Genomic DNA, 17,418 nt, shown 5'->3' with positions numbered 1-17,418 from the left:
TGTAACTAGGGCACAAGCCCGTACAAATACGACGAAAACTATAATTTATACATAAACTCAACATAAATCAAGTTAAGGTTTACAAAAGGAAAATATACTTCCTTCAATAATAGCAAAATGGTATAGCAGAACAAAACTGAACAGAACACAATTTTTTTTTCATAATTATTTGTACAGCGGTCTACAACAAGGAAATGTCTTCATATATTGTTTCAATGCATTTTTAAAGTATATCAAATAAACAACTGTTGTACTACGTTAAGAAAACAAAACATGTTTCAACAGTTACCGATCTTACCATGTGACCTAGCGTATTACTTCACGCTGCTGTAAATCTAATTTCTCCTGTTCAATTGCACGCTCTTATTACGAATCTTCACGAAACACTAGATGTACGTAGGTTTGGTTTGGTTTGTTACGTGGGTCGGATGATGACGTCACAGTCTGGTAACCATTAGCACTTTCTTGAAGACTCCTGCGTGTGGGTCGAGCAAACATTACTCGAACACTTCGTCGAAACTTTCTCGACATGAAGCAGTAACATACTGGATTGATGCAAGCCTGAATATAAGGCAACCAGTCGACAAATACCTGAAATTAAACATTAATTACACATCAGAATTATTCTTTAATAATTCCTTTTCTACTATTTTTTAATAATCATCAATAAAATATATAGGTAAAGGTCACAGACCGATTTGTGACTGAAGTTTTTCGCGCGTACTGTATCTTTTATGAAAGTAACTCTGACAAGAGATTTTCGGAAATATAAAACATGAACATACACAAAATGTATCACCTAACAGCAATGCTCTTTATGGATTGTTTTTTTTTCTTACATAACTTTTTTATTTTGTGCTTCTTTTATGTAATATTTGAGACGCTTCGAATTCACTCTCAGGACATTACTAGAGCGTTTCTTGACATGGTGATTGCATATATCTTTAAAATACCAGAATTGACCTCAAAAAACCTATCCAGGAATACAGGCATTTTATTTGCACGAGAAAACTATTTTTTATTGTCTCTAAAACGTTGCTGTAGACATCGTTTTATCATGTGTAGCTATGTTTGCATGTACCATATTGTATACAGATAGACAGAAATATACTAAACTTAAATTATGCCTTGCTCATAAAACATGTTAAAATAACGGTGTGTCAGGTAGTACGTAAATAATGATTTTGTGAAATATTCTGGAAGAAAATAAAAAAAAATAACTTGCAGTTGATTAGCACGGACCGGTTTCAATTGACGTACATAAATGGAACTTATAAAAGTTAAAGATACCATGCTTAACAAATCAATTGTTTTTCTTGTTTATGAAAGTTATATTTGTTTCCTTTTCTGTGGAATATATTCAGCATTTGAAACTATGCTTAGGAGTGAAATATCAACTTAAGCGGGATGAAATTTTAGCACCAAAATTAAATTTTGCCGATAATTCATCTGAAATCATCAATATTATAATTATACTACTCTTTGATACCGAAGTTGCAGTGAGTCAACAAAATAAAGTGAAGAATGATACAATATTTATTCGCCAACAGGAACTCATACATCAGCTGACGGTTATTATATACTTTTTTATTTAATATGGAGCACCACGTCAGTCGACCAATCGCGAACTGTCTACAAGACTGGTCTCTGAGTGTGAAGGTGATTTTATATCAAGGTATCATGAAACCATTCATATCATGAAACTTACTCTCAAACACTTCTTTTTAATCCAAGATTAATTCACAATGTTTCTTTTAACACTTTCGACCTCATTTATGGCGACAACTGTGGCTTGGTATTCATGCCCTGTTCAATTTAAAAATAAATCGTACTGTTTTTAATAGGAATTAATTGCATTAACATTCGTTAATTGATGTTTATATGTTTGCACAGATACACGAGACTATTGAACTATAAACAAACTCATGGAAATCTATCTGCTTAGATTCGACGTAAGAACGACAGTCTAACTCAACAGCAATAAATAAGTGCACGAGGGGCGTCACACGAGTAGACGGTTTACATGCGTTTCTTAAGGGATCTATTGAAAAAGTACATTCTTATATAGAGATCAACAAATATCTTATACTCCATCAACTTACCTTGATGGCATATGCAGATTCCGAAAATAATATATCTAACCGAAGCTTTTGGATAATTCTTAGCGTCAGTTTTGGGCCCCAACTAAGCAAGAACGCCACAACGATAATCAGCAACAGTTTAATTACCTGGAATACATTCAATATGGTTATTATTAAAAAAAGATGAAATCTATATCTTCATTCTTAACATTTTGAAATTAATACTATATAATCAATGCATGTATAATTCATTTTAATAATACATTTATCTTTTCTGAACTCAAAGGGACAATAGTTTGTCATCTTTGATAACAATTTACGTATTTGAAGAATCGGACCCACAATCAAGCTTGTTCTCTGATGCTTTCAAAAACCTTAATGTTACATTTTGGCGTAATCTGAAAGGCATTTGCTTGGTGGTAACTGATAGGTTAAATAAACTAGAGCTATCACTGGAAATGATTTATACCCACAACACACTACCCAATGGAGTAATGTATACTACTTATGTTGTATGTCGGTGAAATGGCATCAATTAAATTTATCTTCAAAAATAACATAGATATAGTTAATAAGGCTAAGATATATGTGAAAAATGCATGACATTTTTGGGGGGTATTAAATTTATCACCATATTGTTTAACTTAGTTGACTGTTAGGCTGACTGTTGCAGTATTGATGGCAGGATAATTATTCGTAATGCAATTTCACTCAACAAAATCATAATTTTAAAGTAAATAGCTCAAATACAAAGCTATGATAAAAGTGGAATTGTATCAGTAAAACAACTATGTAAAAATATAATCAAAGGGCAATAATTCTGAACAAAATATCATTGTTAAATTATGTTTAATATGTGTCCAAAGGTTAAAGTAAATACATCAAAAACAAATGTTATTGAGTTATTGAGAAAATTTAACATTACTTATAAAAAATCAAGGGGCAAACATTCTTAAAATACCAAAAACAAAATAATAAATAAATAATAAAGTGCTAATGGTTAACGGACCAATAATTCTAACAATTCCAAACATAACATAATAGTGTGAACAGCTTGGTTATGTAGAGAAAATAAATAAAACAATATGAATTAGAAGTCAAATAGTCAATGAATCTAAAAATATTGCACACAATATTTTGTTTCTTTAGCACAGCAGTTCTCCTGAATACATTCAATATGTGCATGAAGTCAATGCCTCAAAAACATAAGTAAGGAGTTGTCCCGTTTTTCAAGGATGTTTAAGTGTTTGAAAATTGAAGTCAATATCTCAAAATCATATGGAGTAATGACGCAAATAATCTTGTCCCGGTGTTCCAAGACGGAGGGACAGGAAAACAAATATAATTTTTCATTCCACATAACCAAGTGGCTAAGAGATACTTATCAAAGATTCTTTATAAATAAAGTAATACCAGTCAGTATATTTGCTCTTAATTGCAACTGAATATGAACGTTAAAGAAACTTTTTTGCTATCTGGGTGGTAAATTATTTTTTTCTGCAAACAAAGCCCTTTCAAATGACACCAAAACAGTATGGGGTCACAAGGCATTGAAATATTCATCGTGCTCTTTAACAATTTTAAAGGCCTGGTCTTTCATAAAAGATCTAAATTTAAATTTTTATTTTGTATTGATTATTTCAAGTCTTAACTTGGATACATCAATTCGAAATGCAAACTTTATAACGATAATACTACCTGACGTCTGCTAGCTAGAACTTTAGATTTATGGCTAATGATGGCTCGCTTTAGGAGTCTGGGTACAGCAGGGCTGTTCATTCCAAGGCTACAAGTCTCAATCCTTGTGAGAAACAATGCATCACACGCTCTGTGAATATAATTCAAGATTAATGCTAAAAACAACTTAAAGCAAACGAAATACACCACGTTTCGGCTGTAAGAGTTGGTCTTATTATGCTGTATTAACTAGAACATTGCGAAGAGAATATCACGACAGCTTGAAGCACCCTCTTTTTTCAGTGGAAAATTGAAACAATGTTCAAGAGAGTGTACACTTTCATTTCGATCTATTTGTGATAAAGGAAAAGTCATAACACTATAGAAATAGTGCGGTTTGGCGTTTTGCCAAGCATTTTAAAGATTGACGAAGACATTCTCAAGAAAGAGAGCGTACAATATGATTTTGGTCACACTTTGACTATTTAATTACCATATCTTGAGAAGCGATAGTGCAATGTTGCTGTGTATTTACTTTTACGACATACATGTCCCCAAAACATCAAAAAAGCAGGGTAAAAATGTTTAAAAATGATCAAGTTTGTGATAATGCATTCTGACTAGTCAAATTTCGAAAATTAAATGGCTTCTATTCACTTATGAGTTATGAGGCACCAATATCACAAAAAAATCATGTTATAGCTTATAAGAGTTCATAGTTGTTTTACGCAATCTAAATACGGTCATTGACTATGCATTTATCAATATATTTATATATAGTTATTTTTGTGTTATATTTCAAGTACTTTGTTTGCTCTCGAATATATTTTTTATGGTATTGAGCAATATGTTTATTAAGAATTATACATTAATCCGTGTTTAAATGACAAAACATATATAAATTTGAAAGCACTGCTGTTAATGAGAAAAGAAGTTAAGCCAATAATTATCTGGTTCTTGATATTGGGACCTGGCTGAATATATCAAATTCAGTCGATACATTACGACCTCAAATGCAGAAGCCAAGCGCGCTAAAGTTTGGATAAGAAATGCTAGTAAACTGTGAATTTGTTTTGTAAATATTCACTTAGAAATACTTTAGTAATAGAGCTGACATGGAAGTATGACGCCACAGTCGTCGACTCCGGAATACATGATTTCATCGTAGACGACATAAAAAGCAGCATATCGGACAATTTCAAATTATAAAAAAAATGCTTAAAGTATTTAATTTCTTATCAACAGATAATTTTATAGTAGTATGTAAAATGATGTTTGCTGATAGTTTCACACCCGTGTATATAGTTCCATAGAGCAATATTTTGTACTAACTTTTAAGTTGATTTATTATCTTCCCCAAATTATATTAATGATGGCGCTGCTATCGAGTAGGTCTTTGTTCCGGATAACCTTGCGTCTTATTGTTTCCACACGCGATATTGTTGTTTATCCAAGCGAATGAAAGTTAACATTTAATGTGTAAAAATGCCCGAAACATCTTGTTTTGTACATTGTGTCGATAATGCCATTGTTTGTGTTGCTTTAAATACTTATGATTACCGTTTGTTTACTAAAAAGATTTTGATTTAAACATTTTAAACAAAATAATCATACTTAAATTGTTATTTGCATAACATTTCAGATAAAAGTTAAAGTGTGATATAACGAAGAAAAGAGACACCACAATTAGTGTTGACACTTAATATCGGCGAGTTTTCAATAAACAACATTGATATATCTTCTTTGAAAATGCTTGAATCACACTTATTTAACAAACAGGGGCTTAATTCTGTTCATGTGATTTTAGTTCTAAAATGTTCAGTATTTCTCCAGTCCAAAAGCCCATAAAAAGTCGTCCATAAAGAGCTTAGCTCCTTCAACTTATCTCCCAAATGAGTGATTCCTTTGGTATTTCCCATCAATTTATGTTAATATATAAAGCACCGTGGTTTTATCAAACAATATCTTAGACTTTACCGTAGTAATTCGTGCACTTTCTTTTTTTCTCTAAATATTATATTGTACTTGGACTTTAAATATTCAATGTGTAAAATCATGCCGGAGACTGTGTTGTTTCTCTTTGTTCATGAAACGAAGTAAAAAGTTTTTCAAGGTCAAACACGAGACGCACGCAATAAAATAGTTCTATATTTCCCTAGTTAATAAAAACACTTTATTGCGATCCCTGCAATGTCTTGAAATGGGTTACTGTGTCTTATTTATTAATTATTAGTTATAAAAAATAAAAACCGACGAGCTCGAATGCGTCTCAGTCTATAGTTAGAGATAGCAATCTTTGTTGTCACACAGAGCGAATTTTCAATTTCGGACAGAAATTTGCAAATATGATTAACAAGAAAGGGAAAGCGAACTGACATTTACGTGTCATTTCCATTTCAAGATAAGTGAATTACATTTCACGCTATCAAATTTTTTGCGGACGAAAATTCCAATTTAGATATACCACGACGGACTTTGCATTAACGCCAAATTCTAGACATGACAAGTTTGCACCTTGGCTAACATTTTATTTTCAGTAAAGTGTCCTACTGAATCGGCTTTAATTAGTAGATTTGTTTATATCAAGAATAAAAAATACACTACTGGTTGATATGATCTCTCTTATTTTCACTGAACTAGCCTATAAACATAAACACAAAAGTTTGAATGTTGACAATTTTCAGTGTATTTTTTTTCAAATTTCGAAATATGTATGACTTATGGTCACAGCGCTTCTTAACACCAGTTGCATTTAACGATGTATCAGTAATGAAGCGTCAAACACATCGTCAATTTTATTTCTTTTCCACTGTTCAAAACCATCTGTATATAAATATATATATACCAAATATAGTAATCCTTTTGATCATTTCTTGTAACCATTTTGAATAAGCGATCAATAATTTTTGCTGTGCTAAACATTTAAAAAGTAGAGCACTTCTCTGACCATCGTAAACCATTTTGTTAATCATCTATTTGCATGCCATATTACTAAATTGCTTATTAAGTACATGGAGCTGTACGCTTAATGCAATATACAAGATAATATATGGCGATAACACTAAATCGCAGTCTAGTTATTTCAAGAAAACATTTAATTCAGCTGTTATTTCCTTTTTTCCAGCCTTATTCAGTGAGACAAACTAGTTAAACAAACAACAGAAGTATAATGGAAATTTCCATGCAGCATTTATTTCTCTTTTGCAGTATAACTGTTTTCACGCAAATCACATGGTGATAGTCAAAATTGTTTGACGTCATAAAAACAGTTAAAACATTCTTGCTTTAAGACAGAAAACTTTATTCAACTCCAAAAACAGCACTATCTAATTTAACTTCATTTCATTTACAAATACTTTAAAATTTATGTTCTACATTGTAACTTATGTTTAAGTGATGGCCGAACTGATCTCTCTTTGACAAGGGGTGTTGCTGCAAAGAAAAATTACTTTAAAGACTAACTCACCTGTCTGGAGGAGTAATTTTGACCAATTGTTTAGTGCTGATCCACAGAACATGGATGACGCGAGAGTAGCAAACTATCATGATGATCGCGGGTGCCATGAACATGATCAAGAATTGATAGCACGCAAAAGCCAACCGGTAGGCATCAGCAACGCCATGGTCCGAGCAGAACATCATGTCCACACTGGATTGATTGTTGTAGAATACGGACAACTCTGTTGACTGAAAAAACACCTTTATTTGGAACATATTTTTATTTTTTTTCAAACTAACCTACACTGCCTTCAAATCCTCAGTCAGTAGGCAATGACATATTTCTTATTAATTTGTCGTAACAACATGCATTGTTTTCATCCACAGCCTACTTATGTATTATCGGATCTTTCCGGATGGCTGAATAAATTTTAATTTCTCTCCAAAAGAGAACATTCACATTCGCCTAGTCCTCTGTAAAACACACAATGATATATGACGCCATTGTTTATTTTAATATAGCGCTCCGAATGGATTAGCGCGACGTCATTCAACCAGATTGAAGGCTATTCGACGCTACACATATGAACTACGAAACATGCGACCAATCCTTATTAACATTTTCGGATATGTTCGGATCGCAAATCATTGCGTACTAATAACCCAAAGTTGATAATTGATAATCTGATTATTGTTTAATTTGTGTCAGCAGGGCCACAATTAATCAACATGTTGAAAAGTGTTAATTTATGATGGGTTAAATGTATTGTTATCATTATCGCTTCATTTTTACGTAAAAAGACACGTTAGCGCAGCAGCTGAAACATGAGTGAATTTTTACCGCTTTATTATGACGTCATATCGGGTTGTCTTAATTACTGTAAAAAAAAATCGAATGGCATTATTTTTTAACAATTCTGGAATATAATGAACTATTGGTGTGAATATAAGTAGAGAATTGCTTGATTGATGTCATTATCACGGTATAAATGCAGTTTAGTCAAGTTAAATTGATACCGAAAAATCTAAAGAAATGGGAAAAGCATCAACATTGGAACATGGTATCTTGAAGAGTAACAAAAAACTTAAAGCCCTAAACCCACGCTAAAAAATGCAATATTACCGAAAACAAATCCAAAATGGCCGCCATGCACGAACAATTTGAGTTAAATCCCCTTATCTTATATTTCATGACTAATTCGATCACAAATATTCCTAACAAATAATAACTGATAATACTGATGTACTGGATAATTTCTTTATTAATAAATGAAACCGATTCTCTCCCCTTGTTACAAATATGTCATTTGCATGATGACATTGTGATCAAAATATAAGGAGAGAAGATGCTTATTTCCACTGCATAGTTGTGAATTTACGCCTCAAACCTGCTGCACCGGTTCAGTATTCGAAGAAATAAGTAAATTGTTACGACATTGATGAAAACACTGAACTTTTCATAACACAAGCTAGAAAATTAAACCGGTAACGATGTAAAAGCATTATGCCAAATGGTTTTGAAACAATCTATTTATGTAGTGGGAAATTGATCAACACTTAACACATTTGTACTGATAAAATCGTTTTACCTAGCTATTGGACGATCAAAACAAAACATTTTAAAAATAATATATTTGAAATAGTCATAGTTTGAATTTCAGTGTAATCCCAACATCTAAAAACGAAATTTTAGAATATACACCTGTATGTTTAAGCACCCTCCTTGTGTTGTATGTATCCACATACCAGTGATGTCATTATTGGGGTGCTAGGTGGGCGTTGACAGTAATGCCTTTTTATTGCTGTTATTTAAACTAAAATTTTCATAGTTTTTAAGGATAATTGTGTGCACTCCCCGCGAAGAATCCCCCTTGTTTGACTGTAAATAAAAATGTTGCTGATATTTCATAAGTGGTCTCTTACTAAGAATTGCTTATTGTTCAAGAACAGTACTGCTTACACCATCGAACTGTTTTATAAGACATCGACACCTGAGATGAAAAAAATATTTAGAAAGTTACTTCTGTTTTTTTTCCAGAATTTCCACTAACATCAACAATATTGTGAACATTTCTAATGTAAGTGAATGTCGGAGGTCTGTGACATACGGCGAGTTTCAGTCTTTAAAGTAAAACGTACACTGACATTTCTTCCAGAAACGTTCCAATATTTTAACATTACTAAAAGGATTAGTGCTCTCATTTAAGGCTGAACAAAGATATACGATCATCTAGTTTAGAAACACTCCTTGGTTCCACGAGGTATGAGCATATCTCACGTACGCTGTCGAGTTGCCAGTAATTGAAACAGCATCTAGAATGTATAGCGAAGATGTTGGATATTATATTTCAATAATCTCTTGAACTGTCATTGACATTGTGTTAAGATACATGTTTAATTTCTATGAAAGCTTTCAGTTCATAACACTTCATAATTGTTAGGTTTGTATAACCGTACCAAAAGAGGTTGAATAAATCGTACGTTTTCTGAAATACTTTGAAGATGATATTTGTTGACGACTAGGGTTAAAAAAAACCTGTCCTTCAAGTTTGAATCAAAACTGTTATTCCTTATATATTTCTGAAAATGTTTCCGTCATTATCGCTTTATGCACATTCTAGTTGTACGTAGGCACTTTTCTAAACGGCGAAACGCTAGAGGGAGAAATAAATGGTGGCTACTAATTGTTGCTTTGGACCGAACGGAATAAAATGACTGTAATTGTTTCAACAACGAGTACTTTGGCAAAATAGAATGGTGATCATTTCCAAGAGTACAAGTCTAATCAAGTCCAAAATTCAGCCAGCACAAAGTTACTTTTATTTTAATAGTACGAAAGAACAACATACGTGACCTATCATTAGTCACGGTAATGTTCCTTGAATTAATATAGTTTTGGATGATTAGCCTGTTTAAAGCACATAAAGAGAGTGACCTGGTATCTGTAACGTATACCCCGCCGAAACGAAGGTTTCGGGAGGGGGATATTGTTTTGGCGTTGTCCGTCCGTCCGTCATTCCGTCCGTCCGTCCGGAACCATATCTTGGTAGGCATTGATCAGAAAATGTTCAAACTTGGTCAGAATGTTACCTTTGATAATATCTCGACCACTTGTACAAGTGGGTCACATGGGGTCAAAAACTAGGTCACTAGGTCAAATCTTAAAATTATCTTTGCAACAAACTAGAGGCATATACATGTTCAATACATGCTCTTGGACATATATAAAACTGGGTCACATATGATCGAAAATTAGTCACTAGGTCAAATCTTAGAAAAATAATTCAAATTCATAGAAACTATTACAAATCTTACTCTATATACAAAACTTTTATTTCAAATTATTCCAAACAAACTCAAACTTATATCCAACGTTTATAACGGTCCATTTCTCTGCAGCCATATTACTTGTTAATATAGGAAAATTCCACCTACTTTTCATTTCCAATCCATGAACTTTGCCTAATCAGGTGGGGATATCAAATCAACGAATTTGCCTGTTTCTCTATAAGACGTATGGATAATTTGCTAAACATGTTGGGGCACTGTCGATTGTAGAGAAGATGGTTTGGGAATCACACAAGATGGTTTGTTGGTCAGACCCCAAATCGAATTCTTACAATAGGTTACATGTCTTAACTGGTGCCGACATAACATCCGGAAGAAGACGAATACTTTTTTTTCTTTTATGATTTCAATTAGGTCTTAGAAACCAGTACCCGTTGACGTATATGATTAGCCCTGCCTTCGCTCCGCCTACTTCCGCTACTGGATGTTATTTAAACATAAAGCATTTTCTGTTTCTACACAGGAAATAGTCTAGCAAAATTAAGATGTGAAACTATTGTCACAATCAAAGGATGAACAAAACTAAATGTATATAAACTAAAAAAATATAAACGTAACTAACGTGACATAGACTAAACCGGATTCAAACAAACTAAACATAATTAAGATGGACTAAACTACAATGATATAAACTAAACATAACTGATTTAAACGAAACCCAATCGACCTTAAACAAAAAAATTGACGCTTATAGTGTAAATTAATGTATATAAACTAAACAAATATTATATAAACTGCACGGAAGTTTAATAATCTAAACTTAATTGATATAAATGGATTATAAAATAAATGAAACTGTTAGTCTAAACTAAATTGCTTAAGTAACATTGCACTCACCATGATGAGGAAAGCCGGAGAAGACAGCAGAGTGGCCAGCAGCCATACCAGCGGTATAATGCGCCGCATGTTTCCGAACGTGCAGTAATACCGGGACCTCATTGGGTGCACGATAGCCACATACCTGGAGAAAAAGGAAACATGGCTAATATCTCCAGCTAATTGTCCGGACCTGGGCTTGGATTAGAAATATTCATAGTGATACAAAAGAGAGCCAGACATATATCATATGTTAGTTTAATGGCCATCATATCAAAAACATAGAACAAATTAGAAACACGTGAACACGTATATTTCTTCCAATTGTATCTATGTGTCGTAGCTATGAAATTTCATTATCTGAAAGACATGCAAGCTTTCATTCTAAACGTTGAGATACCTTATTTTAAAGAGATATATGTCTGCGTATGAAACATTTTTCGGTGCATACGTGTTATAACCTCAGATTAAATCATTTATATTGTTGCTTTGGCGATATTTTGTACTTAAAGAGTACTAGAAAAAATGTAAATGTAAATGAAAATCTACAATTTCAAAATAAAAATCTTATTAAAAGTAAACAGTAACAAAATAAATACAGTTGCTCTTCATTCTACTGTTTGGTTTACACAGTTTGTTCTTTTTTGTTTATGTAGCTAAATATCGAAGTATAAATTATATGCACGTTTACCTTCTACATTGATTTTGTTGAATGTCAAATATCAAATTATATCAAATGTCAAATATTTGACATGTAAATTTTGCTCCCAATTAACCCGATATTGGCTTTCTTTCATTTTTTTCATAATATTTTTGGACGTGACCTTTATCAAATACTGTTTTAAAATAATGTACAAAATAAAAGCAAAAAGTTACCAAAAACATCAGTTACCAATCTTAACCATTATTTATTTATTATCAGTGTTAACGCGAATGCCTTGGCCAACTTGGCTACCTATTTGTGTCGACTTAATGGTTTCATTAGCTCTGACCTATAAACCATTGATTTAAAAAGCCCGATATTGGTAAAAAACTAATAATTTACACTCACTTCTAAGCGCGCTTTCGGCAAGAACCGGTGAATTCCGCCAGTTTTACGATCAGCTAGAATTGGTAAATCCGTTAATTTCATCATAAGTAAGTAACAATAAACTAGTATAACTACTTTATTAGTTTAAGTGTAATAAATGTTATATGTTTTTACATTGCGATTTAATTTCGTTGTGTTCCCAATATATCATTCCCAAGTTCCCACGTACTCCACTTTCTTGTTTTTATGTAGAGGAACAGGTTGCAAAAATGTTTCAATTAAATCTTAACCGTAAAAATCGTTCAAAATTCGGCATATACCGACTAAATGGTTTCATGAGTAAAGTAAGAATTAACTTTATCCAATCCAGAAATAATGTTTAGTATGTATAAGTGTGTTGTTATGTGTTTTAATTGCCAATTTATTTTCGTTTTGTTCGCAATATATCAATCCCAAGTAAACGCAATCTTAACCTTATTCAGTAATGTATAAGAAGACGTTATAAACATGTTTCAATAAAATGCTAACCGTAAAAACCGTTAAAAATGCGGGATTAAGTGGAATAACAAATTTGGTTTCCAGCAAAGTCTCTTATCCACTAATTAAATTCCTTTCGAGCCATTGCAATTATTCCCAGACGGGCAATCCTTCATCAGAAATGAATACACTCAGAGTAGAAATCTACAAATGGAAAAATATATCTTCTGAGCAGAAGTTAAGAAAATTAAAATGGCACAATCTCGGAATTGTCACCATGCTGTTTTCATGTCATTTGGTATTGAATCACAATTATCAGGTGATAGATTTCTTAAGGCAATATATTTTTATAGTAATCTGGTTTTTAAATTTGCACATATATGCACTTCTTACTTCGTAAGTCATGATATTATCCTAGCTCTAGGCAAATGAAAACGTCATTACTATTAACTCAATCTGTTTAACCCTTTTGAGTTTTTTATTTGCATATCAGAAGACTGATGTATTAATATTTTATTTGTCGACTTCATATTATGTTCAAAGCTTTTGCTGTAGTTATTGTAGACCTCTTTATGAGAACACCATTTCCATGACACGATAAAAATGGTTTATATTTTGTCAAACGACATCCCCGCGATATGTTTAGGCCACAGATATGCATCTTTATCGACATTCACGAATGTCTTGAAATAACAACTAAACTCCCTCGATACTTATTTCACACACAGTTTCTTGAAAATGTATCAAACGATCAATCCGATCCCAGGACAAATCTATTGAGTTGGACATAAAGAAAATTATTAAAATGTATTATTTCGATAGTAAATTTATACTTAAACATTTACATTAATGTATTTCGGTTAAATATATAGTTTCATCTGTGAAATAACAACACCGAATATATAACACTGCAAACTATGGAGTAAAGATGTTAACTTTAAGGAATAGCTTTGAAATCCATTGGAGTGATATTTTTTATCTAAACTGAGTACCCCACTTTTGAAAGTACAAATTATGTCCAAAAAAGAGAATGTGGTAGTAAATATAGTTTGTATATGATAAAGATAACATTTTTGGAAATGATCATAACTTGCCGTTTATTAGGTTAATCGTCATCTTACTTTAAAATGTTTTCTTGATGCTGAATGGTCAAATTACACCAATGATTTTGGCAAATACTTATTATAATCTTTAACCATTTATACTAAGTACAGTCGAACCCCGTTGACTCGAGGTCGTTTGGCTCGAAGTCCTCGTTTGCTCGAAATGGATGTTAAGGTCCCATTTCTTTATACTGAAGGAAAGAATTCCCGCTTTGCTCGAAGTTTCCGAGACTCGAGGTATTTTCGCCTGTCGCGAGGAGTTCGAGCCAATAGCGTTCGACTGTATGTTAAACTTTCAATTTCGTACGAATATTGTAAGGAACGTCAGAACGCTTGTATATTTACGCACATATTTCAATTCCACTTAAAATATGTCGTAGTAAACCCGCATACAGTCTTCAAATCGTACGTGTCCGCCTCGTAATTAGTCACATTAACTCGGACATTTGTGATGGAGAACGATACTATCCAGAATTGTATAGGGTGAAAATTCAAGGTCAACGATTCATTTGAAGGCGTCATCGGAAGTAACCATGTCTCGTGGTCTCATAAAAACATGGCATCAATCGAAGAGCTATCGCTTCTTGGTGGTAAATACATTGTATGTACATATTTGATCAAACCACGTTTCAGATAACAGGTTAAGCGTTTCTATGTAAGATCTACACTTTATATAAAAATACTTTTGGCAATTGAGATTACGATAACAATATATTTTGTTAACTTGTTAACCTGATCCCTACCTCTTTAGCGCCTATAAATGGGATTGCAGATACGATAAATGTGCAATTATTTCAATAACCCTTAATATGACGAATACAATAATACATTAAACAATTCAGGATTGATCGCATTTGATGTGTGCACATTTTTTAAACGTTAGAGGGCATGTGATCAAATTAAATTAAACGCGCTAGCGTTTCTTGAGAGCAAACATGGCATCATGGACCGACAACATTGTCAGTGATTTTTTAAAGCGACAGTCCGCAAATCGGGCAAATTAGCCATGAAAAAAAAATAAAATTCATCTATGTGTTGATAAGCATTCCTGACTGACGAATTTTGATTCAAATCGACCTAGAAATGAGTTTTTCGTGTCATTTTCAATATCTCTTCTTAACTATCGGCCCCCGAGAGTTAACGGTTATATAAATAGAAAAAAACAGTGGGATTCCAAAGTTCTTGCGCATGCGCAGGGCGATACTATTTCCCGGTCTCTCCTCGTAAAATCCGGTCTCATCCGGTCTCATAATTCCCGGTTCATAACTTATAGCCCCAGGCAACGGATTGTGTTGCTGATGTTTATAACACGATTTTGACAATCTTATTTGTTTTTATATGTAACAAAATGGTATAAAATATATAAAAATTATGTCTTAATTTATGCAATTTGTTATAGGTATACACTATTTATGCAATTCGTGTTAAAGGTGTAGAGAAAGATGCGATGCAGTACAAATGCTCATGTATTTTGCATAAAAGATTGAGGACGGCTAGAGTATGAAGTAACTTAGAATTGCACCTTTTAAATTATGTTATGTTATGTTATTGTTCTTCCTTTTATGTTTACCCCCCCCCCCCCCGACATAAATTTTTTTAAGCATAAATGATTGCAATTGAAATATTCCATGTTTGCATATCCGACTCATATCTGATTTACATGTAGTCAAGCATTGTTATTTTTTGTATTACTATTATCAATAGTATACTTATAACTGAATTTAATATGAAAAAAACACACACTCAATGTGTTTGTTATTCATGACATTAATTTCAGTACATGTGCATATTTCATGTTTTTATCTTTGCCTAAATTTATTTTATGTTTTATTGATATAAAATTTGAAATAAATAGTGACATATTTATCATCAAATATCTAATGTTTTAATCAACTGTAATCTTTTGTAATCCTATTACCCCCCGCGGTCATTAACACCTTTTTGATCACGCCCGATAGCTACTATAAAACAGAGACCGGAGGAGACCGGGACCGGATGAGACCGGGACCGGGAAATAGTATCGCCCCCAAGAGTAGTCGGAAAAACCGTAGACCTACTTTCTCTTTTGCCGTCTAAAAATAGCAACTTTCGGCAATTTTCAATTTGTTAAATCTAAGTTTTTAAAGCGATTTTTTAAAAAATAATTGCGGTTCAGTCGGTCTGAAACAATGTGGAACTTATTAAAAACTTTTGAAATACGGTTACTTTTGCGGACTGTCGCTTTAACATTACATTTTGAATCATTATCAATTATGTTTATTAACTAAAAAACTCCGTATACGGCTGTTTAATAGTGTTGAAGAAAGGTTATCGACAAAAAATGTTTCTATTAAGATACAGCGGATAATTTCAACGTCGGAAACCTTTGATTAAATAACGTCGAACTAATCAAGAACGCCATATCGAAATTAACAATGATGTTTAGCCGTTGTTGAGTTATACAATATGACTTTGATTTTTAGCCGTTGTTGTGTTATACAATATGACTTTGAAGTCAAACTTTCTGTATACGAAAGACTAGGCTTATGTTGATATTTTGTTGACACTCACCTTTCCATACTAACAATCGTAAGGTTTAGGACAGTTAGCACAGCAGTCAACATCTCTATGAAGCCAGATAACTTGCACAAAAACGAGCCCAGTTGCCAATGGTCAATAAAATGTCGACTCAACTCATATGGCACACACACTACCAAAAACAGTACATCCGAAGTCGCTAAACTCAGCAAAAATATTGTTGTATTTGTTCGGTGTTTGATATCTCCAACAATGGCACATATCACTAATCCGTTTCCAATCACACCTACAATAAATGCTATTCCGTAGATTATCACCGTCGGAATATAGTCCGCCTCCTCTAGCCACGGTTTTTTAAGTCGGGACAAATCGCCGACGTAGTAGAACCGGTTATCGTTGGCGGTTTCTGATTCGTCATACATTGACGAAATGTACGAGTAGAATTCATCGTGATCAAAATGGTCTGAATTTAACCCGAAAGTATCGGCAACTGTTAACGACGTTTTATTAGTTACTGTCATCATAGGTCGGATAAATTACAAATATACTACATCCATTTTATCCAAGAAGTGAAATATGTATGAAAACAGAAATTTACTTTAGATCAAGGTTTCATAAGCTTATAAAAAGCCACTGAAGTCGCCGGACTGATTTTGTAAACTTTACAACTACCAAGTGCTATCATCAGAGTTTTCATTTTTAAACAAGAAAACCCTTTTCCGCGAAGAGTGAAACAGAAGTGTCATCCATTATGTTCCAGACGCAAAACAGTATCAGTCTCATCTCTGCTAAGGACTTATATTCTGAAGCTCGAATGCGAATCTTGTGCTAGAAACAGTTATTGGAAGACGTCTAAGATGAACGCCTCCCTTTAATGTTTTACGCTTGTCATATCCGATGTAAAACATACACAAAACTATTGCAAAATGTG

At 33.0% G+C, this 17,418-nt stretch overlaps 1 protein-coding gene across 1 annotated transcript; it reads right to left on the bottom strand.

The window, feature by feature from the left end:
* Positions 1-366: 366 nt before the first annotated feature.
* Positions 367-16,909, bottom strand: LOC128215216 (QRFP-like peptide receptor). The gene is made up of 6 exons (XM_052921923.1): positions 16,521-16,909; positions 11,382-11,505; positions 7,225-7,445; positions 3,780-3,909; positions 2,103-2,228; positions 367-591 (listed from the first exon to the last, which is right to left on the bottom strand). Exons 1-6 carry the CDS (start codon positions 16,907-16,909, stop codon positions 367-369), a joined length of 1,215 nt encoding a protein of 404 aa, XP_052777883.1.
* Between the last annotated feature and the right edge of the window lie 509 nt (positions 16,910-17,418).

This window comes from Mya arenaria, chromosome 13 (genome assembly GCF_026914265.1).
Source record: "Mya arenaria isolate MELC-2E11 chromosome 13, ASM2691426v1".
Classification (NCBI taxonomy): domain Eukaryota; kingdom Metazoa; phylum Mollusca; class Bivalvia; order Myida; family Myidae; genus Mya; species Mya arenaria.
Note: the sequence above shows the minus strand (reverse complement) of the source record. Positions and strands in the feature narration are given on the sequence as shown.

Excerpts from the sequence above, each read along its gene's own strand:
- LOC128215216 (XM_052921923.1), bottom strand. The coding sequence starts at position 16,909 with ATGTATGACGAATCAGAAACCGCCAACGATAACCGGTTCTACTACGTC. Across the intron at positions 7,446-11,381 it reads CTCCGGCTTTCCTCATCATG|TCAACAGAGTTGTCCGTATT; the intron begins GTGAGTGCAATG and ends GTGTTTTTTCAG. Across the intron at positions 3,910-7,224 it reads AAAATTACTCCTCCAGACAG|AGCGTGTGATGCATTGTTTC; the intron begins GTGAGTTAGTCT and ends TTATATTCACAG.